The 25,116-nt window shown below is 48.1% G+C and overlaps 1 protein-coding gene across 1 annotated transcript; it reads right to left on the bottom strand.

Annotated features, from left to right (window-relative positions):
- Positions 1-15,782: 15,782 nt before the first annotated feature.
- CNTF (ciliary neurotrophic factor) lies at positions 15,783-24,072 on the bottom strand. The gene is made up of 2 exons (XM_055424176.2): positions 22,347-24,072; positions 15,783-21,117 (listed from the first exon to the last, which is right to left on the bottom strand). The coding sequence occupies exons 1-2, from the start codon at positions 22,458-22,460 to the stop codon at positions 20,632-20,634; spliced, it is 600 nt and encodes a 199-aa protein (XP_055280151.1). The 5' UTR covers positions 22,461-24,072; the 3' UTR covers positions 15,783-20,631.
- Positions 24,073-25,116: the final 1,044 nt, after the last annotated feature.

The raw sequence follows: 25,116 nt of genomic DNA, 5'->3' as shown, positions 1-25,116 counted from the left end.
ATGCTCCACTAACAAGGCCCACAGATGCTGCAGATGCTAGAAAAATCCTTGAGGAAGAGCATCCCTGAATCCTTAAAGGCGAGCACGGGACATTCTTAGGGAAGCAGAGGGCTGCGTTCTTAGGGAACCACAGAGGTCGGAACGAGAGTGTGCTCTCGCTGAGTGCCCGCTCTGTGTGAGGGCTCACTCCCACCCCATCTCAGGCAGTTCAGGCCATCTCTTGGCGAGGGAAGCATATTACACTCATGTCGAGGAAGAGGGAGTTCTCAGTTATACGACTTACCCAACAATTTTAAGTTACAAAAACACTACCCTCTGAAGACTCAAAAGTATTTCCTTGATTTCTATTTAAAAGATTGATCTAAGTACATACTAACTTTTAAACATTTGTGAATGAGGTGAAGTTAACCACCATGTATCTTCTTGGAATATTTAACAGGTCAAATCTTATTTCTTTGAAATCCAAGTGTGCGTGGAAGAGATCTAGAAACAATTATGTACTAATCATTACCATAAGGCAATGATATTTACTGCAGAACAGCTGGATTTATGCCAATTTATTTATATTTTCACTTTTAACATTCAGAGGATTGAGGAAAGGAGGAAAATGCTTTTTCTTTCATTTTTTCTTTTTCTTGTCTGCGTGACTTGTCAGATCTCAGTTCCCTGACCAGGGATTGAATCCAGGTCCTCGATAGAGAAAGCATGAGTCCTAACTATGGACCACCAGGGAATTCCCTGAACTGCTTTTAAAAGCTCCTTTCACATGTAAAGATAGAAGTTTAATCACAGAACCGCTGCCAGCACCAGCACTAGCGGGGCCTCAAGGCAGAACAATGGCAGCGTGGTTATCAGTGGCAACGGAAAGCACTTGCAGCCCTCACCTCACTGCAGCCGCTGGACTTGATCTGTGGACTCGTGTCAGCCTCAGAACTCCCGCAGGAGGAGGGGCCGCTCTTCTCCCTATGTTGTGGAGGATGTATCTGAGGCCAGGAAAACTTAGTAACTTGCCCATCTGCTTACTCCTGGGGCCAGAAATATAATCCATTTATTCAGTTTCAACTCTCCAGAGCCTACCTGTATGTTTTGAGCAAAGCAGGCCCTCAACTTCAGATCCTGTTAAGAGAATAAACTGGATCTCTCATACATCACTGCTGGGAATGTGAGATGGTACAGCCCCTCTTGAAGAGCTATTTGTAAGTGTCTAACTAATGGTGCAGCCAGCGCACAAGCAGCAATGGCAATCTTGAGCATTTGCCCTCGAGAAATGCAAGTTCATGTTCACACAAAACCATGCACCCTAATGTCTGTAACAATCCTATCCATGATAGTCAAAAGCTGGAAACAACTCATGTGTCCTCCCGGAGTTGAGTGGCTAAATGAACTGTGGTACATCTATACTATGATACAGAAGAATGATAAAGAAGAAATGATAAATTTTAAAGAAGAAATGACCTAGGGATACCTGCAACAATTTGGATGAATCCCCAGAAAATTATGCTGAGTGAAAAAAGCCAGTCCCAAAGGGTTCCACGCTATATAAGTCCATTTGTATAAAATCCTTGGAATAACAGAAACGAGAACTCACTGATGGCTTCTGGAGGTGACAGAGGAGGTGGCAACAGGCCGGTAGTGGGTGTGACTATAAAGAGCCCCAGGAGCCGTCCTCGAGAGAAGGGGCGGATTCTGCGTCTGAACTGGGTCGGTGTCAGAGCCCTGCTGCGGTGTTGCGCCTAGCGTCCAGTAGGTCTCTGGGCTTCACCAAGTTCACACGGTAAGCCGCCACGACTGGACAATGGGCAAGTGAACGCTTGAAGCCGAGGCCTAACCGTTACACTCATCTGCTTAGCACAGCGCCTTGGACTGTGCTATACACAGTGATTATACATATCAGCTTCTGTCTTACACTTTTGTCTAGAATACGCACCCTCATCCCACCGTGGGAGCCACCTTGATGACGGTGACTTCTCCTTGGTTCTACGGCTAAAAGGGCAGCCTGCCTGGGTCTGTACCCACCCGTTCCACCTACAGGCTGTGTCTCCCCGCCACGTCACTTAACTTTTACGTGCCTGGTTTCCTCACACAGAATGGGAGTTACGAGGGGATTCCCTGGTGGCCCCAGGGGTTAGGACTTGGTACTTTCATTGCCTAGGGCACGGGTTCAATCCCTGGATGCCTGATGTTGAAGCGAAGATCCCACAGGCTGCGCGGTCACAATAAAACAGGAGGGGGAGTAACAGGACCTCCAGCCTCTTGGGGTTGTTGTCAGATGAGAAGACTTTATGGGGAACAGGCAGACTGTGCCTTGTACACAGAGAAGCTATGCAAATATTAGCCACTATGGGTATCGATCAGACCATAAATTTACAGTGGGGCGAATTGTGGCTACATTGGTTTATCTCATTTGAGGCTAATACTTTGAAAAACTTGGCATAATTTGGGATGAGTTGAATATCTTCATCTTTCTCAATCCTAACCATTCGTAAACCATCCTTTTACTCTGGGGAAGAGAAAGGTAAGCATTCTTCTATAGGTAGCCTATCTGGTTTTGTTTATATTTACTGTAAAGGGACCAAAGAGACAATTCTCCATGGCCTTTGGTTACTATAGCCTCCACTTATTTGTAGGAAATATTTACCTTTACCAGAGGTTAATTTGAAAATATGTGTTAAAAAGTCTTAAACATGCAGATAACTTTAAACCCAGCAATCTCCCTTCTGAAAACCTTCCCTAAGCAAATATCAGGTACAAATGCAAAGATTTCAACAAAAAGATTTTCTTTGAAGAGTACTGTTTACGTCAAAAAGTTGGAAACACCTGAAGTGGAGTGTATCTGATATTCTCCAGTTTTGTGAAACTTGTTGTGTGTGCCTGGAGAACCCCATGGACAGAGGAGCCTGGTGGGCTACAGTCCACGGGGTCACAAAGGGTCAGACATGACTGCAGGGACTTAGCATGCACACACGTACATGAACAGACGTAAGTCTATTAAAGATCTTATGAAATTCTGTAATGGGAGAGTTCGTGATTTCTGCTCATAAATTCTGTTGGCTTGAATATCTTCTATGTGAATATTTTTACAGGTATCTTTATTGGGGGGGAAACGTAGAATCTCACCGATGGTCTTCCGAAGTTCTCACTAGGTACCTTCCAATCAAAAAATTCCATTATTTCATAAAAATAAGCCTTGTCCTATGCCAACACGGCACTTTGCCATCTCTTCCTAATAAGATCATTCTTCACGTTCTTGTAATACTGCAGGTTTATGGGACCACCTTCCACATAAACCGGGGAAACCCTTTCAAGTTAAAGGCTCTGGTGGACAAGTGGCCCGATTTTAATACAGTGGTTATCCGCCCTCAGGAGCAGGTAAGCGGCCAGACGCGGAATGAATATGTATTTATGTTCATATTTGTGATGCACTTGCCATGCACTTGGCAATATGGTAGACCCTGGGCATATAGAAATAAATCAAGGTGACAAAGTCAACATGTCAACAAGTCCACAGCCTGGAGGAGATTATAGGTAAACCCAGAGGTAAATGACAGCCTGGTGTGAAATGGTTAGTTGCTCAGTCATGTCTGACTCTTTGTGACCTCGTGGACTGTAGCCTGCCAGGCTTCTCTGTCCATGGGATTCTCCAGGCAAGCATACTGGGGTGGGCTGCCATTCCCTTCTCCAGGGGAACTTCTCAACCCAGGGATTGAACCCATGTCTCCTGCATTGCAGGCAGGTTCTTTACTGTCTGAGCCACTAGGGCCCCGTGGTGTGACATGGGCAGAATCAAAACACAAATGGCATCCCGCTACTGCTTAGGACCAAACACTTTGTTATTTCTTGCATCCAGTTTGTGGGAATAGGGGCAACCAGTGGGAGGCTGCGCTAATGGAGGATCATGTCGATGGCATAGACAAGAGCTTGATCTTTTGTGAAAGGCGTCAGAGAAGCATTTCCCAGGCTGGATTTCTACATGGAATAAATCAAGCCCATTTTAGACTCTTAACCTAAGGGGAAAAAAATATTTCATACCTTGTAAAATCACCAGTTTTGAAAGCACACCAAGATCATGCTAACTCAAAACTTCTCATTGTGATGGCCTCTTCCTGTTGAGATGCTGCACCATGTTATAACCTACAGGCAGGGGGGGGAAAAGCATGTGGTAGAGGTTGCAGGGAGAGGAATGATTCCCAGTAGAAATTTTACCAAAATTGGTTGTTGAATATAAACAGGATTTTTTCCATGGTGGCAGAGCAGGACTTCATTCAAAGCGGTTGCAAGGGATAAAGTCTGAAACAAGACAGTGAATTAAGGAAAATTAAGGAGCAAATTACATAGTTGGAATTGTTGGTTACATATTGTATGATATTTTTTTAATTAGTAAAATTGAATAGTTAAGTTTATTTAATAGTTATGTTTATTCAAAAATGAAATGTATAATTATATTTTAAAATATCAAGTAAAATTTTAATATAAATATATTATCATTTAATATAACTTATATAGAAGTGAAATGGGTAATAAATATTCAAGAAACCAAATTAAATAACAATTTAAAATGAAGACTTTTAATTATTGATAGAAGTTTGAGCTACTTTCAAAAATACAGTCTTAAAAATAAGACTTTTCCAACTTGAAGAGCGATCATTGACATATAAGATTGTGTCAGATCTACAACATTGCAGATTTGATATACATGTACAGTGCAATAATTCCCTCCATAACTTTAGCTAACAGTCCATCCTGTCTCATAATTACCATTCTATTTTTTAGTGAAAACATTGAAACTCTGCTCTCTCAGCAACCTTCAAGTACAGTTAACCCTTGAACAATGTGGGTTGGAGCTGCACAAGACCACTTAAATATTTTTTTCCCCAATAATGACATGCTACAGTACTCTACCATCTGACGATGCTTGAATCCGTGGATGCAGAATAGCAGATACAAAGGGTGACTGTAACGTTGTACGCAGATCTTCAGCCGTGTGGAGAGTTGGGGTCCCTGACTCCTGCATTGTTCGATGCTCGGCTGCGTGTAAAACAGCATTGACTGTAGTCCTCACTCTGTGCCTCTTTATCATCAGAACTCGTTCGTCTTATGACTGGAAGTTTGCACCCGTTGACCAGCATCTCCCACTGCCGCTCCTGGGCGTCCCCAGCCTCTAGGAACCGCGGTTCAGCTCTGTTTCTGTGATGCAGTGTTTCAAAGTCCCACACGGAAAGCGTCATACAGCGCTCGTCTTCCTGTCCGCCTCGTCTCATTTAGCACAGAGCGTACAGGTCTCCCCGTGCGTCACAGAGGGCAGGACTTGCTTCTTTCTCCGGGTGACTGACATTCCATTGTAGAGACAGGCCACATTTTCTCTGTCCGTTCGTGTGTTGTTTCCATGTCTTGGCTATGGTGAATAACGTTGCACTGAACACGGAGCACAGGTATCTATTCCAGATCCTGTTTTCATTTCCTTTGGAGGTACACCCAGAGTGGGATTCCCAAGCCTATGACAGTTCTGTTTTAAATTTGGGGGCGACCACCATACCATTTCCATAGTGGCTATACCAACTTACATTCCCACCAACAGAGCACAAGGGTTCCTTTTGCTCCAACCCCCCCAATACTTGTTATCTCTTGTCTTTTTGATGATAACCGTTGTGCTATGTACGTGGTCTTGATTTGCATTTACCTGATAGTTAGTGATACAGAGCAGTTTTTCATGTATCTGTTGGCCGTTTGTATATCTTCTTTGGAAAAATGCCTATTCAATTCTTCTGCCTATTTTAAGACGGAGAAGGCAATGGCAAGCCACTCCAGTACTCTTGCCTAGAAAGTCCCATGGATGGAGGAGCCTGGTCGGCTGCAGTCCGTGGGGTCGCTAAGGGTCGGACACAACTGAGCGACTTCACTTTCACTTTTCACTTTCGCACATTGGAGAAGGAAATGGCAACCCACTCCAGTGTTCTTGCCTGGAGAATCCAGGGATGGGGGAGCCTGGTGGGCTTCCATCTATGGGGTTGCACAGAGTCGGACACAACTGAAGTGACTTAGCAGCAGCTTAGCAGCAGCAACCATTGGACTGACAGGGAAGTCGTATCCCGAGAGCTTTAAAAAATACTTTAAAATTTTCATTATTAAAATCTTTCTGTATTGAAATACATTTGATTTCCAATGTGTTACTTACAGTTGCACAGCAAAGTGATTAGATTTATATATATACACATATTTATAAAGTTCATTATATACACTACTTCACAGAGGAGACAGCAGGCCTTCCCTCGTAGCTCAGTTGGTAAAGCACCTGTCTGCTGATGCAGGAGACCTGGGTTCGATCCCTGGGTCAGGAAGATTCCCTGGAGAAGGAAATGGCAACACACTCCAGTATTCTTTCCTGGAGACTCTCATGGACAGAGGAGCCTGGCGGGCTACAGTCCATGGGGTCGCAAGTCGGACACAACTTACAGACTAAAGAGAGAGAAAAGAGAGATACATATATGTGTATACACTTTTTAGATTCTTTCCCATTATAATGTTATTGGACTTATTCATCATGAATCCAATCCCATGGACTATAGCAAGTCAGGCTCCGCTCCAGGCAAGAATACTGGAGTGGGTTGCCATTCCCTTCTCTAGGGGATCTTCCCGACCCAGGGATTGAACCCGCTTCTCCCACCTGGCAGGCAGATTCTTTACAGCCTGAGCCACGAGGGAAGTCCTGCAGTCCCCCGTGCTATGCAGTGGCTCCTTGGTGTGTATCTATTTTGTATGTTTGGCCACCTGACGCAAAGAACCAACTCATTGCAAAGACCCTGATGCCAGGAAAGATTGAGGGCAAGAAGGGAACGGGGCCACAGAGGTTGAGATGGTTGGATGGCATCATTGACTCAGTGGACTTTAGTTTGAGCAAACTCAGGGAGATGGTGAAGGACAGGGAAGCCTGGCGTGCTGCAGTCCATGGGATTGCAAAGAGCTGGACACAACTTCGCCCCTGAAAAGCGATGAGCAAGCAGAACACAGTGTGACTGCATGTTTACGTCTCTGTTGTCCCCCGTTGGTGACCCCTAATTCATTCCCCTCTCTTTCCCCTGGAGTCTAGCTTTTCATGTTCCAAATCACTCATTACTGTTATCTGGTAGAGGCTGGGACACCCTTTGAGACGCTGTGAGCATGTGACCGCAGGGACGAGTGTAAGGGGGAAACTGAGGGATGGCTTTCAGCCCTTCGGGTTTGTGGTGCAGGATTTTGATGAGATCCATTTGCTTTACAATGTTGTGCAGGCTTCTGCTGCACAGCAGTATGTGTCAGCAGTAAATGTCCTTATACCCCGCCCTCTCACACCCCCTCCCACTCCCCCTCCCCCCAGCTCGCCACAGAGCATGAGCAGAGCTCCCTGTGCTGTCCAGCAGCTTCCCGCCCGCTGCCTGCCTTGCCCCTGAGAGTGAATACATGTCAGTCAGAGCTACTCTTTCTATTCCCCCCAGCTCTCCTCTGAAAGTGAAATGAAAGTGAAAGTCTCTCAGTCCTGTCCGACTCTTTCTGACCCAGGCCAGAGTCCCCCAGGACAGAATAGTGTGGAGGAGAGCCCTCCCCTTCTCCAGGGGATCTTTGCAACCTGGATCGAACCCAGGTCTCCTGCATTGCAGGCGGATTCTTTACCAGCTGAGCCACAAGGGAAGCCCAAAACCATTGCCGAAACCGGGATTGAAACAGGGACCTTTACATCTTCAGTCTAACGCTCTCTTAACTGAGCTATTTCAGCGATTTTTTCTCCTTCCCTGCCTGTATTTCAAAGCCCTGACAACGAGAGTAAATGGCTCCCCCTCAGTTCAGTTCAGTCGCTCAGTCGTGTCCGACTCTTTGCGAATCCATGGACTGCAGCACGCCAGGCCTCCCTGTCCATCACCAACTCCCAGAGTTTACTCAACCTCATGTCCATTGAGCCGGTGATGCCATCCACCATCTCATCCTCTGTCGTCCCCTTCTCCTCCTGCCCCCAAACTTTCCAGCATCAGGCTCTTTTCCAATGAGTTGGTTCTTAGCACCAGGTGGTCAAAGTATTGGAGTTTCCGCTTTAGCATCAGTCCTTCCAATGAACACCCAGGACTGATCTCCTTTAGGATGGACTGGTTGGATCTCCTTGCAGTCCAAGGGACTCTCAAGAGTCTTCTCCAACACCACAGTTCAAAAGCATCAATTCTTCGGTGCTCAGCTTTCTTCACAGTCCAACTCTCACATCCATACATGACCACTGGAAAAACCATAGCCTTGACTAGACGGACCCTTATTGACAAAGTAATGTCTCTGCTTTTTAATATGCTGTCTAGGTTGGTCGTAACTTTGCTTCCAAGGAGTAAGCGTCTTTTAATTTCATGGCTGCAATCACCATCTGCAGCAGTTTTGGAGCCCCAAAAAATAGTCTGTCACTCTTTCCACTGTTTCTCCATCTATTTGCCATGAAGTGATGGGACTGGATGCCATGATCTTCGTTTTCTGAATGTTGAGTTTCCATGAACAGTATGAAATGGCTCCCCCTGGTGGTATTTTATTCTGAAAGCGGGGAATACCCAGCAGTAGGCAGTGCAGACATCACTTGGCAGGCTGTTTTGTGAGCCAGAAAGTCTTTTTTCTTTTCCCTCAATTACGGTGAAAAGCACGTAGCGTAGGATTTACCATTTACCCTTTTCTGATGGTGTTGTTCAGTAGTGCTAAGTATATTCAGTGTTGTGGAACCAGTGTGCAGAACTCTTTCCTCTTGCAAGAGTGAAGCTCCACACTCATGTAACACCTCCTGGTCCCCACTCTGCCCGCCTCAGTCCCTGGGAGAGCTCTCTACTCTCTAAGAATCTGATTACATTAGACACCCAAGGTAAGTGGAACCACGTATCATTTTCCTTTTTGTGACTAGCTTGTTCCAAGCGCTTAATGTATTTCAGTTAGCTTAACGTCTTCAAGTTGCATCTGTGCTGTAGCATGTACACGTCCATCCTAAAGGAGATCAATCCTGAATATTCCCTGGAAGGACTGATGGTGAAGCTGAAACTCCAATGCTTTGGCCCCCTGATGTGAAGAGCTGACTCACTGGAAAAGACCCCGATGCTGGGAAGACTGAAGGCAGGAGAAGAAGTGGACGACAGAGGATGAGATGGCTGGATAGCATCAGCGACTCGATGGACATGAGTCTGAGTGAACTTCGGGAGTTGGTGATGGACAGGGAGGCCTGGCGTGCTGCAGTCCTTGGGGTGGCAGAGAGTCGGACGCGACCGAGCGGCTGAACAGCAGCAACAGTGCACGGGAACCTCCTTCCTTTTGGCAGCAGCTACTTTTGCACGTCTTCTCTCTCTTTCCTTGTTTGTTTAACCTGAGGGTTATAGGGCGTTTTTTGTCATTTTATTAACTTTTTATTTCTTGTTGGCTGTGCTGGTCCTTCACTGCTGCACACCTGCTCTCTCTAGCCGCAGCAAGCCGGGACTGTGCTGTGTGATGCCCGCTTCTCATCGTGGGGGCTCTCCTGTTGCAGAGCTCGGGTCCTGGGTGCTCAGGCTCAGTCGCTGTCGTGCCCGGGCTTAGTCGCTTCTGGGCCTGTGGAATCTTCCCAGACCAGGGACCGAACCATTTCCCCTGCACTGGGAGACAGGTTCTCATCCACCGTACCACCAGGCAACTCCTGTCTTCTCTCTCTTGATTCAACACTGCACGGTATGTCAGGCAGCCCACTCCAGTGTTCTTGCCTGGAGAATCCCATGGACAGAGGAGCCTGGTGGGCAACAGTCCACGGGGTCGCAGAAAGTCAGACGTGACTGAAGCGAGCTAGCGTGCACCTGTTTGTAAGTGGGGGTGTCATGTCTCCCGTCAGTTTCTTCCTGGGCCGGCCACATACACCTGTTTACGTACATGGGCTGCGCAAACGGGCTTCTATGGAGGAGACAGCGGGAAAACTGACGCGCTCACTGGGCCGTCCCTCAGCAGCGCATTCTGGGTCTGGGTCTCAGGACCTGGCCATTGTTCATACTCCTTCCTTAATTCAATGTCTCCGTGTCTGGGAATTTATTCCAAAGAATTGACTCAAGGAGGAAAGCAGTATTCACATTCAACACACTTGGAGCAGGGCGTGGAGGCAAGAATGGCGGTGTAGCTCTCACATGTCCCGTGAGAGAGGCGGCTCTGTGGGTGCAGGGGGCTGACCGCCCCCAGCTGCTGCCCCTTTGCACTCTGCGGCACCCTTTGCCCCAGACTACACTCTGCTTGGGAATAAGACGGGCCTCTCTTAGAAAGTGGGCTTTAAGGGACTTCCTTGCAGCTTCAGTGGCTAGGAGTCTAAGCTCCCAGTGCGGGGGCCGTGGGTTTGATCCCTGGCCAGGGAACTGGATCCCCCATGCTTCAACGCAGTGTTCCCATGCTGAAACTCAAGATGCCACGTGCCACCGTGAAGGTCGAAGACCCAGCATGCCACAGCTAGGAATCAGCCCCGCCAAATATGCCAGTAAGTATGCAAGAAAAGGGAAAGTGGGCTTCAGGCTAAAACGTCAAGGATGAACACAACCTACTCAGGCCAAGAGTGAACAGTAGAGTGCTCTAGCAGATGGGCCATTCGTACGCCAGCAAGGAGCACAGTTTCACCCTGTCACCTTGGCTACCAGGGGCTGTGCTTCCAAAGGACCCATCTTTTTTCCCACAGAAGGCCCCAAAGATGCTTTCCCCTTGAATCTGTAAATGCTACTTCCCGCTGAAAATTCCTGGCCAGACAGGGACCTTTTACCAAGGTCCTGGAGCTTTCGAACAGACTTGGTAAGTGTTGGTGTCATGATTAAAGTTTTGCGTCATTTTCTGGATGGTTAGGAAAAAAAAGAAAAAGAAGGTCTCCAGAATACTAAGGAATCTATGCAAGCAGAGAGCTTGTTGCTTTCAGCCCTAGTGTAAGTATCACAGGGCAGTGAAGTGGGGTTTCCACAAAAGAACACACACTCCTCCCTGTTTTGGTGGCCGGATGATGCCTGTGTTAAAATTTGTCCACCTGTCCGCCACCGCCTGAAGCTTGAATGGGCTCCTCCTGTTTCTGTGGAAAAGGGTATCACAAACCTGGAGCAGCCCAAAGACTGGGGAGAGTCAAGACATTGGGAGAGGGTCACAGAGCATCCCGTGTCTGTGGACAAACCTGGAAGTGAATTCCTAGATGTTCAGGGCTGCCGGGGTTGGGGTCTGTGTGCAGCCTGTTCACCGAGTGGTGTCTGCCTGAGCAGCTCGAGAACAGGGAGATCATGACCTTCAGAGGCAGCCCGATCTGCCCCTGGTCTGCTCTACTGGACTTGCTCTTTGCTTGATAGAAATCGGTCTCCTTGATGATTTCACATCTCCATCTCGTATCTGGAGCCACTGTGGAAAATTACAACAAAAAAATGCTTGTTTTGTGGTGGTTAGTGCTGGCGCTCAGTTGTGTCCAAATCATGGACTGTAGCCCGCCAGGCTCCTCTGTCCATGGGATTCTCCAGGCAAGAATCGTGGAGTCTGTATCCTTTCCCTTCTCCAGGGGATCTTCCCGACTCAGGGATCGAACCCAGGCAGGGTTGCAGGCAGGTTCACAGTGATGTTTTGTTGTTCCATCTCTGTCGTGTCCAACTCTTTCCGACTCCATGGACTGCAGCATGCCAGGCTCCCCTGTCCTTCACTCTCTCCCAGAGTTTGCTCAAACTCATGCCCATTCAGGCAATGAGGCCATCCAACCATCTCATCCTCTGTCGTCCCCTTCTCCTCCTGCCCTCAATCTTTCCCAGCATCAGAGTCTTTTCCAATGAGTTGGCTCTTCATATCAGGTGGCCAAAGTATTCATGCTTCAGCTTCTGCATCAGTCCTTCCAATGAATATTCAGGACTGATTTCCTTTAGAATCGACTGATTTGACCTCCCTGCAGTCCAAGGGACTCTCAAGAGTCTTCTCTAACACCACAGTTCAGAAACATCAATTCTTCGTCACTCAGCCTTCCTTATGGCCCCAACCCTCACTTCTGTACATGACTGTTGGCAAAGTGATGTCTCTGCTTTTTCATACAGTGTCTAGGTTTGGCATAGATTTTCTTCCAAGGAGCAAGGGTCTTTTAATTTCATGGCTGCAGTCACCATCCACCATGATTTTGGAGCCCACGAAAATAAAGTCTCTCACTGTTTCCATTGTTTCCTATCTATTTGCCATGAAGTGATGGAATGGGATTCCATGATCTTAATTTTCTGAATGTTGAGTTTTAAGCCTGCTTTTTCACTCTCCTCTTTCACTTTCATCAAGAGGCTTTTTAGTTCCTCTTCTCTTTCCGCCATAAGGGTGGTGTCATCTGCATATCTGAGGCTGTTGATGTTTCTCCCGGCAATCTTGATTCTAGCTTGTGCTTCTTCCAGCCCAGCATTCCTCATGATGTACTCTGCATATAAGTTCAATAAGCAGGGTCACAATATACAGCCTTGACATACTCCTTTCCCAACTTGGAAACAGTCCATTCTATGTCCGATTCTAACTGTTGCTTCTTGACCTGCATGCAGGTTTCTCAGGGGGCAGGTAAGGTGGTCTGGTATTCCCATCTCTTTAAAAATTTCCCACAGTTCACACAGATAGCGTAGTCAATGAAGAATAATTAGAATTTTTTTTGGAATTCACTTGCTTTCTCTATGATGCAACCAATGTTGGCTATCTGATCTCTGGTTCCTCTGCTAACATCTTCAGCAGCATGTAACTGTGAGTCTGTCCCTTTGAATGAGTTCTTCATCCAATCTGATCAGGAACTCTTTGAATGGCAGGAAGGAAGGTGCTGTGCTCATTAGAATCATTTCCAGAGCTCAGTATCAGGCAGAAACCCAGCAGATGCTCTGTAAGCTTGCTGACTAGAGAAAACCAGAAGAGCTCTTGGGAGGCCTAAGGTATATGACTCAGTTCTCAAATCCTTTTAGGTCACCTGCCCTTCTGGGATTCTTAAATGTATTATTATTTCATGTATGGAACAGTTCTAAGCTTCATTTTGCCTAGTATAAGAGCTTGAAGAAATGAAATGATCAATACAACTCAGTTTTCATTGTTTCCGAATATTGGAGGCAAGCAGACAAAAAATAAAGATAAAAAGGATGGGGAAAGGGTAGGTGGCAACGTGGGGACACCCCTGAGTCTCCAAGATCCTTCAGAACCCTCAGAAACAGGGTGGAGAGGCTGCTGAAACGCCATCCCAGCCAGCAACAGGACAGGGACTGATGGACAACATGCTGCCTGGGAGCTGCCCTTGGACGTCACACAGCACCTCCTCCTGAAACTGGCTTCTCTGGGACACGGGATTGCTGTGATCTCGTGGGCACCGTGAGCCGTGTCTCTCGTACACGGGGTCACTGTGATCTCGTGGGTGCCGTGAGCCGTGTCTCTCGTACACGGGGTTGTTGTGATCTCGTGGGCACCGTGAGCCTTGTCTCTCGTACACGGGGTTGTTGTGATCTCGTGGGCACTGTGAGCCGTTTCTCTTGTACACAGGGTTGCTGTGATCTCATGGGCGCTGTGAGCCATGTCTCTCGTACACGGGGTTGCTGTGATCTCGTGGGCACTGTGAGCTGTGTCTCTTGTACACAGGGTCGCTGTGATCTCGTGGGCACCATGAGCCGTGTCTCATGTACACGGGGCCGCTGTGATCTCATGGGCACCGTGAGCCGTATCTCTTGTACATGGGGTCTCTGTGATCTCGTGGGCACCGTGAGCCGTGTCTCTTGTACATGGGGTTGCTGTGATCTCGTGGGCGCCGTGAGCCGTGTCTCATGTACATGGGGTTGCTGTGATCTTGTGGGCACCATGAGCCGTGTCTCTTGTACATGGGGTTGCTGTGATCTCGTGGGCACTGTGAGCTGTTTCTCATGTACACTGGGTTGTTGTGATCTCGTGGACGCTGTGAGTCATGTAGAACAAAGAGGTCTTTGTCATTATTTTGACTTCCAGAGAGCTCAGAGCCAAATTTGGATCCTTCTACTACATTCTTGCTGCTAAACTCAATCTTAGTTCCAACTTTTCAACACTTATATTCCCTCTTGATTAACTCACTGTTTCAAAATTTTATGAGATGTGCATTTACATAAAATTCCACATATTATTTTTAAAAAATAAAGAAATGGATAACAGAACTGAGCAGCTGTGGAGGGAAATTCACAAGGGTGAACCCGGTCAATTCTGAGCCCCAGCTTCCATGCCCACTCTATCTCAGCCACAGTCTGACTCCCTGGAGCTTTAGACTTGCTCTAAACCATCCTGTGCTTTACAGAAGACAGACTGGTGTAAACCAGATAGTCACTAGTTAGCTCATGAAGTTCCTAAGAATTTTACAATGAAAATTAATTTTAAATTTACTTTTAAAGTTAGGATGTTGTTTTTAAAACAAGTTGGAGGTACAAATAAAAAGGGACTGTGTGTTTCTTGTGAAAAGAATGTTGCAGCGTTGAAAGGCTGGCAATCACTAAGTCACAGGCAAATAAATCAGCAAAGCTGGGGGTTCAAAACTCAGACTGGAGTTGGAGGAATCTCTGCGGAGCGTCACGGTCCGGAGAGTTGAGTAGAGAGAGTTGGAGATAAGATGTGAAAGAAAGGAGGGTTTTCCATTCTTTCATTTCAATCGTTCATGTATTCATTCTTTGGGCTTTTCAGGTGGTACTAGTGGTAAAGAACTCACCTGCCAGTGCAGGAGACCTAAGAGACACGGGTTCCGCCTCTAGGTCTAAAAGATCTCCAGGATTCTTGCCTAGAGAATCCCATGGACAGAAGAGCCTGGCGGGCTACAGACCATGGGGTCCGAGTCAGACACGACTGAGCGATTGACACTGCTACTGGAGGGTGCCTTGGTTTGCATGTCTCCTTGGCTGTTTACCACGCATCTCCGGAACGTGTCTGATGCTTGCGGAAACTGTCTTTTGGATGCAGTGGACAGCCTGGTCTCCGCTCTCCAGGGAGTTGGAGGCTCTGCATGAAACGACATCGGCCTCTAGTGGCCAAAGGCCCACAGTGCAATAAGCCGGGTAACGTCTAGGCTCTGGCTGAATGACCCCAGGAAGCTCCCGGGGACTTATCCCTGAGATGCTTGCAGAGCTCTTTTCTTAGCAAGAAGTCTGCCATTAGTCCGAGCTGTTGGAGGCGTTAAGTATGCTCTATGTTCGCATGTCACTGACAAATACTTTCAGATACTCAAATGTGTCTGCGCTGTATAAAATCCTGTGAAGTGAGCTGTTATTGGCATTTCAGCTCAGAAGAAACCGACTTGCTCCTGAGTTTGGAAAGAGTACAGTCTGTTACAGAGATTGTGTAAAGTCTGTCACTGGCTGCGTGCAAGGAGATTGAATCACAGGGATGGAGAATGGGTATTTCAGGCTAGAGCCATCTTGATTCCTAGCGGTCCCACTGCAGCCAGGGGTAGTGGGGTGAGCTTTGGAGCCAGAACTCTGCAAACCTCCCGCATACTCGAGCAGGGAACTCGGGCAGGTTAGCACTCACTGCTGCTCGCCCTGCTCGTGAAAGTGTTTCAGGGGAGCTGTTGCTCAGTCGCTAAGTCCTGTTCAGCTCTTTGAGACCCCACGGACTGCAGCACGCCAGGCTCCTCTGTCCTCCACTGTCTCCCGGAGTTTGCTCAGATTCATGTCCGCTGAGTCAGTGATGCTGTCGAACCAGCTCATCCTCTGCCGCCCCCTTCTCCTTCTGCCTTTCCCAGCATCAGGGGCTTCAGAAGGGCGAGTCAATGACATGAATCAGCATGGAGGAGTCTGACGGGAGTCAGTGCAGTACTCCCTTTCATACGTGGATAAAAATGCAGAACCTCCTAGGCACGTTTTAGTATTTCCCACCACGGATTTTCCTCAACTTGGTTTCTGCCTAAGGTTTCTTCTCTTGCATGTAAAACTGGATTAAAGGAAATCTCCCTCAGTTGCAGGCAAGCTGGCAAACGTAGGGGAAGTCTACCTCTTCGAGGCTGCCTGGCCGGCCTTGGGAGCAGTGCCCAGTGGCCTGGCATCACAGAGCTTTACCCAGCATGCTCGAGTGAGCCTGGCCCTGGCCGGAGGGATTACGTTTCATCCCATGTTGAAATCACTTGAAATTCCCCCTGTTCATCCAGATACAAAAATAGACGCAGCGACTCGTGGTCTTGCTGAGGCAAAATCTTTATTGTTAGCCGTTACCGAATCCCTTATTCTTTCATTTTGGCATCCATCTGCCAATAGACTGATCAAAATAGGGTATTTTAAGAGCCACACGTGTGCGGATTTTCATACCTCACACCCCACACGTATTTTATCAAAAGATCAAATTATATTTTTATCGTTTTTATCTGTAGACCTTAGAGTTCAATAGATGCTTCTGAATGAAATGATGACTTTTTTTTATCATCTTCATTTTTAAAAAAATATTTGTCTGTGCCAGGTGTTAGGTGTGGCACGCGGGGTCTTTGGTCTTCACCGTGGCATGCAGACTCTTTAGTTGCAGCATGTGGGATATAATTCCAGGACCAGGGGTCAAAGCCAGGCCCCTGCGTTTGGAGCTCAGAGTCTCAGTCACTGCCTAACCAGGGAAGTCCCTCATTTTCACTTCTTAAATGTACTGCCATTGGAGGGCTCATTCTTGGGTCTGAGGCTTGACGCTGAGGCAGGCTGAGAGGCAGGAGGCCACAGCATCCCTTTTTCAAGGCCCTGGCCCGAACCCTCACAGACACACACAGAGGTGCGTCAACGGGAGTGACACCCGCATCTTTCTTTTCCCCCTTTTTTCTCTTCACCAGTCCCTTTCTCATCCCCCTGCTTCCTGCATTTCTATTTTACCCAAAAGAAAGAGACGGCGCCCAGCCACATCATGAGCTGAGGGTTCACAGACAGAAATACTTCTAAACGGCTTTTCCGCTGTTCACCGGCCCTGTCCCTCTTTGACCAGCAGTCACAACAATGAGTCATCTGTCAGGCTTGAATCCAGAGCCGCCTGAAACAAATGCGACTCCCGGGCTGCGACCTCACACTTTCCATTTGTCCTGAGACTCTCACTCCCTCCAACCTGGCTGTCTTAACGTCAATTTTCTTCCAGACGTGGACTTTCTGTTTGTGCTAATTTTCAAGTCTTTTTCCAAATTACTTTCGGAAATCAATGCATGAAGTATTTGTCAACTCTCACCCATGCAGTTCCTGGACAGGTTCAGGAATCTGTCCCCTGAGGGAGGCCTTCTCCGGTGGTAGTGTTTATTTACTTCTGCTGTGCTGGGTCTTCACTGCTGTCCGCAGGCTCTGGTGGGATCCAGAGCAGCAGGTGGGATCCTAATTCCCTGACCAGGGATCGAACTCTTGTCCCCTGCATTGGAAGGTAGATTCTTTACCACCCGACCATCAAGGGAGTCCCAGTTCTCTTTACAAAATAGGAGTTCCGTTCCGTCGCTCAGTCGTGTCCGACTCTATGCGACCCCGTGGACTGTAGCCTACCAGGCTTCTCCGTCCACGGGATTCTCCAGGCAAGAATACTGGAGTGGGTTACCATTTCCTTCTCCAGGGGATCTTCCCGACCCAGGGATTGAACCCAGGTCTCCCGCATTGGGGGCAGACGCTTTAACCTCTGAGCCGAGTTAGGCGCTGGGAACTAAATGTTTGCCTCTTCAGACCTTATTAAGCCTGGTGCCCTGTGACAACCTAAAGCGGTGGGCTGGGCTGGGGTGGGGGTGGGAGGGAGGTTCCAGGGGAAGGGGACATCAGCACACCTGTGTCTGATTCATGTTGACGTATGGCAGAAACCAACTCAACATTGTAGAGCAATTACCCTCCAGTTAAACATAAATTTAAAAGAGGCCTTATTATATGCAGCGTTATGTGTATGCACGGAGTATTGTCACTCCCTTACTTAGTCTGTTTCATCTATTTCAGACCAGCATGACGCGGTGCCTACGCATTCAATCCACACGTTTATGTCTTCGTTATTATGGACAAGTGCCCGTTTCCCCTTCATCCTTTTCTAAGAAGTCTGTCCGCGTTTCCTGCAGGTGACAGCGGCACAGAGCTGCATGCTGCCGGGGAATGCCCTCAGAAGACACGCTACTTTTGTGACCTGATCTTTCTACCTCCTCCTGTCCAGTAGTCAGTACTTACACCTTTCCTGGACCCCCTGCCATGTCAAATGTGCATCTAGTAGATAAAAATTCCTTCAGGTGCGGCTCAGCAGAGCTGAAGCCACACTCCACTGGCGTCTGAAACTCCTACAGATGTCTGCCCTGCCACGTCCGCTCAATGTGAACAGACAACAGGATATCCATGGCTAAGACGCCATGCTCCTGATGCAGGGGCCCAGGTTCGATCCCTGGTCAAGGAACGAGATTCCGGAGGCCCCACCTAAAGATCCCGCATGCCACCACAAAGACTGCAGATCCTGGGCACCACACAAGACTCAAAGAAGCCAGAAAAATAAATACACTTTAAAAGTTGCACAGGGGTTTCCCTGGCAGTCCAGTTGTTAAAACTTCGCTTTCCAATGCAGGGAGTGTGGGTTCCATCCCTGGTTGGTGAGCTAAGTAACAGCCCGCACGCCTCCTGGCCAAAAAAAAAACAAAACTTAAAACAGAAGCAATATTGTAACAAATTCAATTAAGGCTTTAAAAAACACCCTCCCTCCCCCCAAATCTTTTTTAAAAAATTGTACCGACTGGGGGACTTAAAGTTGTGATCAGTATTTCTCAGTAAGAAATGTCAGTCAGATCATTCTGCATTAAACCAAAAGAGCCTAATGTACTGTACAGATAAATCTAAGCATTTCATATTAATACGTGTTTTATCAAAATTCTGTTCTTAAGCAGAAGAAACCATTGAAACAAGGAAAAGCTTGAATGAAATGCGCTTCTATGCGTTCACTGCAAAGTGACACATACCATAACCAACGATACAGACAGCAATAAACTTCTAGGGCTGGCTGGACCCAGCTGTGCATTAAAATTGCCTGATTTTCTTCTAGTAAGACACTCTTCCCTGGCTCTTGTGGTTTTTCTGCTCCTCACCCCGCCTCTGAGACACACTGGACCCCTGCCTGCTTGGGAAGCGCTTTCTGCCCCGCGCCAGCCCTCAGCTGCGTGCCCCTTACACGCAGCTCAGACTGCGGTCCAGTCCGGGCCTGCAGCCGAGCTGGCGCGCAGCCCACCTTCCCTGCGCGCCAGAGGCTGGCCCGAGCACTGCGCACGGAGGTCACGGGGCGTGGGACACAGACCCGTCAGGCAGCCAGCCCTCTCTGACTCGCGGCCTTTAAAGAAGAAAGCCAAGTTGATCTGAACCCCCAACCCCGAGCGTGCATCCACTGGCGTTGTGAAGTGCATGACACCCCGGGAACTTCTGATACCCCTGCCCCGCTAGCTCATAAGCCCGACTGGAAGTGAGCTTTTCCTTTAATAGCCGCGTGCACGAGCTGGTGCTTTTCAGAGTTCCTCTCAAGAACATCACGCGCAGAGTCGTGCCCTTTGCTGAGGCCTAGGAAGGCCGTGCTGCGTGGCCTCAGAAGCTCCGCATTCCCACTGGGAACACTGTGGGCCGCATGCCCTCCGCGTGACTAAGGCCGGAGGGCGGCTGGAGGAGGATTTCGACTTTTTCACCCGAGACCCGCTGTTCAGGGAGGTCTGGGCTACAGGGCCTGTGTCACTCACTGCGGCGCTGATTGCCGCGGACTGAGGCAGCCTGGTGGACGCTGTGCCCAAGCCCGCACTCAAGGGCATCAGCGGGTACCTGAAAGCATACCGTGTGCATGCACACTGCCAGCTTCCAGAAGCGTGGCGGACCGATCTGAGGCTCTAACTGCTCTCTTCCTTGCTAAGTATGGGCAGCAAGTGCTAGCGCGGCCTCCAGCGCCCTCAGGACACAGCTGGGGGCTGGCTCCTCAGCCCCGGGATGGAGTACACGCACGCACTTCCCAACCCTCCGGGGCAGAGGAGCAGAGGCCCGTAACCAGGCCTCTGAAGTGAAGGGCGCACAGGCTTTGGGGTGCGAAACGTCTGGGCCCAAAGTCAGGGTGCGTCTCCTAGGCGGGAAACCCTGACCAAGCGGGACCCATTTCTGCGAGCCTGTCTTCTCCTCTGCCAAACGGAGACACCACCTCCTCCCTCAGCGGGGCTGTGGGAGATCATGATTCCCATCAAGCCCCTGGCAGGGCGCTTCAATACAGCAGATACTCAACACGCGCTAATCACGATCTCTGTCATCCCAGAGCTTGAACTGGCGAGGGTCTGTGATTTTTAGTTCATTCTCTTAGTCTTCTCAGAAGAGTCAACCACGACCGGAGTTACGGCCCGCATTCCTTTACGGCACGCACGCACGCACGCACGCACCCCAGATAAACCTGTGCCCATCATTCCTTTATGGCATGCACACACACACACTCACACTCACACGCACGCACGCACACACACACTCACACACGCACGCACGCACGCACCCCAGAATAAACCTGTGCCCGTCATTCCTTTATGGCATGCACACACACACACACGCACCCCCAGAATAAACCTGTATGCCTATCTGTCCATGTCGCCAACCCTGTGAAAATGCCTGTGGTTTTAGAGGTTTCCAAAACTAAGACTGGGGAACTGAGGCCTCAGAGAACAGCGTCTACTCCGTCAGGAGAGGAAGCGAGGGAGCGGGGGCGTAACCTCTACATTTTCTTGTCCTTGGTGGCACAGTGGCTCCCACGTGCGGGGACCCCACTTTGTTGAGAGATGGTCCACAGGTCGTGCACGGACCTCACTGTCCACTGAGAAAGCTCTTGCAGCACCTTTAGGCCCCACAGCTTCTTCTCAAAGAGCCCAGCGTCCCCAGCAAGAAGGGGCGGCCCGCCGGCCTCCCTGGGGGGCACCCTGTGCTCCAGCAGCGCCATCAACTCTTCCAGCTGGTACGCGAAGGCCGCCACCTGGAGGAGGACGGTGTGTATCGCCTGATGGAAGTCTTCTTCAGCCGGGGTGAAGTGTGCCCGCTGGTCTTCCAACAGCCGGGCCAGCATCCCGTGGAAGGCGCGGTAGGCCTGGAGGTTCTCCTGGAGCCGCTCCGCTTCAGTCAGCTCGCTCCATCTGCTGGAGCTGGCCGTTGGCACACCTTCCAGAGAGTCCAGGTTCAGGCTCCCGTTCAGACCCTGATGCTTCATCTGGCCAAGGATACAGAGACACGTCACCCCTCCTGCAGTCACTCCACCGTTCTCATGTCACCTCTAAGTCCCACACACGCTACTCACTTCCCTGGTCAAGGATCCAGATTGTAAAGAAAATAGTCTAGAAGAGGAATTCTTCCTTTGGGATCCGTGACTGGCGTTAGAAGACCCTATTCTCCCAGAATTTAGACACACCGCCTGGACTGTCCACTTTTCTTGGGAGAATCCGCAGCTTTTGCTAGGTTCCAAAGGCTGAAAACCACTGCCAGGTCTAGAATAGTTTTTCCTCCCCACTTGACACTCCCTGCTGGCACCTAGACTATTACAATCATACTGGAGTTTAAGTATTTTAAATATACCTTAAGACACTGGCCATACCTAAGAAGCTCTAAAACACGGCCTTGACAGAGTTGTTTTAACAGCCCTCTCCACTGCCTACTCTCAGTGGTGAGGACGGTCATTTATTAGGAAGTCAATAGCTATATATATATATATTTAATTTGTATTTGAAAGTCTGATTTCTGAACCTCGGGCTTTAGGAAGATAAACCAACCCTCCAAGAACTTAAAACTCAAGAGCTCTCCACAGGAGCCTGCAGTTCCCACAGCAGGCCCTAGGTGAAGACTGACAGGAATCTTCCTGTACAGAAAACGTACCTAACGCCATGGTTAGCTCCTTAAGAATCGGACACTTCCCCAGTTCCCCAGGGTTTCTTCCAGAAGACTTTTTTTTATAGGTGACCTTTCTATTTAGACACACAAACACTCCTTGATTGTATAGGGTCCTAATACTCTAAAAAGAAAAAATGGCTGGTTCATACTGCTCTTCAGCCAGTTCTATACACCTCATTCAGACTTCTGTTTATGCAGTTAAAAAAGTCAGAACAACGTATATATGAAGAACCCAAACTCGGGAGGGCTCATGGTTCATCTACTCTGGAAGAATTCAGACAGGTATTCAAATTAGGAGCAACCTCCAAGACAGACAGACAATTCTACCTAGAACCCCATGTATACTTCCGTAAAGAACATGTTTCCTAAATACCGTAGAAAACAGTCTTAAAGACTTTCCTTTGGGGAAAGGGCCGTGTCAAACGACAGGTGCCCAGTGTATAAAATGACTGCTTGATGAGGGCTTTTGTAACCGGTAACAGGGCGGAAATATGATGAAGGGCGGGGTCAGAAGAGATGAAGTGAAAATAGACAACAGCAAGGTCGGCAACTTACGTAAGAGTCCACCAGAGCAGTCAGGTCTGAACGGATCTTCCGTGCTAGCCAGATGGAGCGGCTACACAGGTCCCGGCGGCGAGGGGGAAGCAGCGAAGGCTCCGCGAAAGCCATCCCCTAATTCAATGGCCGCGCCCAGCAAACAAGGGAGCTGAGTCTGTCTACACTGGTCCCAATCAGAAATGTGCCTCTCGGGCCAAATCCGCTGGGCATCTCTCTCCTAATGGGACTGTGCACCCCCACCCCCGGCCTGACTCAGAGGCGGCAGCAAATCCCTGGCTGTGGATCGTCGCGCCTGTGGACTCAGAGGCCCCTTTTCAATCGGCTCTTTGTCCCGCAGCGTCTGCCTACATACCCTCTCCGCCCCGCTGCCTCGTGTACTTGTTTTCATGTCGTCGTTTTGCTTCTGCACTTGGGCAATAACGTCGCTGTCACACTCACTCAGGACGCCCCTGCCTAAGGCGACCCATTTCATACACACGCACCATCAGTTCGCGTGATTACCACTCGCCTGTGCTCCCCAGGTCCTCGCTCTCTTTGGCCTGGTATACAACAATATTGTTACTATTACTGACACAGCTGCCATTCATTAAGCATCTACCCTGGGCCAGACATGCTTAACTGCTTTAAAGCCTTTCTTTGATCTTTAGAGTAACTCTACAAGATCAAGTTTTCTTCATTTTACATATGAAATGCAGGCTTAAAGAAGTCACTTAATGTGCACAAGATCCAGTACTAGGTTCAAAATTTAAATATAGGTCTTTGATTCTACAGCTGTTTCTCCTAGTGACTTTCCAATTTCATTCTTTGGGTGGTTCATATTTTGTTCAAGACACAGAGTTTACATGAAATAGATCCTGTAAAAATACAGCACTTTCCCCCACTCCCATCCTTTTGCTCTGTGTTTGAAACTGAATTTGCACTTGAGTACAAGTTCGCTCAGGGAGCATCACTATCATCTCAATCATGGCGCCTCTCTTGTAGCTTCCAGGATGAGGCAGGGACTGTTCAGGAAACACCCAACCCTGACTTGGTAACATTTCTGAGGCAGTCTCACTCAAGTGACAACACGCTTTTCTTCTTCTTCCTTATCCCAGTCATACCACACTGCTTCTTAACAGAACAAGAGAATGAGATGGACTGTGCAGCAAAGGCAGAGTTTGCAAGAGCTTACAGCGCTGCCCTATCGCATCCAACTGTAGGTTCGAGGGTGATGCCAACTGGGCTAAGAGTCCCATGTTTCATCCCCAAATGAATCACGCAGCTCTCACTATTTCATCACAGACACTACCTATGAATCGAATCAAATGTCTTCTCAGGGGAAAAGTCCCACAAACAACGATCGAGGGACACAGAGGGAAAGAAACGGGCCGAGGCGGGGGGTGGTGTCACAGCAGGCCTTTAAGGAAAGCAGCAGGAGTCTATCTTAACTCTGTACTTTTACGGACACTGAGTTTTGTGAAGGAGCTATCCGGGTTTTGTCATCAGCAAGGTGAAATTAACCCATAGCTTCCTTTACTACATTAAGATGGCCACCTTCTCCATATCGTCGAAACACGGAAAGGATTTCCAACTTTGCCAAATGATCAGATGGCATCTCAGTATTAGAAATCAAGAACTAAACAGAGTCAAAAGCTAGCTACCTGATTCGCGACAAGTGCAAACAAGTTTCTGCCACATAAACCTGCTCTGAGGGCACTTGGTTTTCTCATTAAGCAGCATCAATTATCTCACCCCAGCATAACTATAACTCAGTACAACCAAGGAAGACCAGCTGCTTCCATGAAGACAATTTTTATTTTTCTTTTTTACATTTTATTTTGGATATGCCTTAACTAGATTAAGAGAAAACACGGATTTGAAAAGCAGAATATCCCTTTTATTATAATTTCTTTTTACATAACCTTTTCGACCTACATTCAGGTCTCTCTCCCATCAAAGGAGAAGGGTCCTGCATATTACAACAGGCAAAAAAGGCTTTTAGGAAATAAAATATTTTAAATTGATTCATTACAATTTTTCAATTTTCTTGAGTACACTGGAAGGTGGGAAAAAGGCAGGAGGGAAAGATGGTGCTTCAAACAGCCTGACCGTAATAACCTTAGTGAGGTTTAGTACACTCTATATTTTTTCTCCAAACAGGTTCTAAGGAGGTTCAAGTGCTCTAATGTGGATGCTTTTCCATACCTTAATGTATCTATTTTTCACTCCCAGTCATCCTGGCCAGTGTTTATCTAAATTCTCTGAAACATATTAAGTCTCAATTATGCAAAATAACCCCGGGCAGCCACAAACAAGGGGAAAGCACACCTTGGAGAAACAACACCTGTTTCAAGTACATTTTCAGAATCCGGAACTGCCAATTAAAGATGGAGACTACGCTGTGGGAAGACAGTATTAAAAATGTAGCAGAGTTTGATTAAGAGCAGGAAACGGAGAGTGTTAAGACTGAGCTCCTTAGAAGGACACTGATGTAAGCGTCTGAGGGACAGAAAGTTAAGGGGAAGAGAGACTGGTGAGAGCTCACTTGAAACAACTCCTCCCTATGCTGGCATCCCTTTCTCAGAGGAAGAAAAAACAAACTAAACCCACGGAAAATACCTGAAAATTCACCGCACTCTGCTACAACAATTTACTGAAGCAAATTACAGGCAAATGGTAGCTATGAAGAGAGAGAAGGGGAGTTTCAAATGGTAAGAACTGATGAGCTGCTTTTGGTGGGGAGGAGTGTGATAAAGGGAAGAAAACATTTTCCCTCTGTCTCCAAGTT

This window comes from Moschus berezovskii, chromosome 14 (assembly GCF_049115385.1).
Source record: "Moschus berezovskii isolate FMDL1 chromosome 14, NW_MosBer_1.0, whole genome shotgun sequence".
NCBI classification, from domain to species: domain Eukaryota; kingdom Metazoa; phylum Chordata; class Mammalia; order Artiodactyla; family Moschidae; genus Moschus; species Moschus berezovskii.
The sequence above is the reverse complement of the archived record's forward strand: the minus strand, read 5'-3'. Positions and strand labels throughout refer to the sequence as shown.

What these genes read in the sequence shown, in the direction of transcription:
- CNTF (XM_055424176.2), bottom strand. Translation starts at nt 22,460, where the DNA reads ATGGCTTTCGCGGAGCCTTCGCTGCTTCCCCCTCGCCGCCGGGACCTG. An exon ending in CTGCTCTGGTGGACTCTTAC is followed by an intron (nt 21,118 to 22,346) that starts GTAAGTTGCCGA and finishes ATCCTTGGCCAG; the next exon opens with ATGAAGCATCAGGGTCTGAA.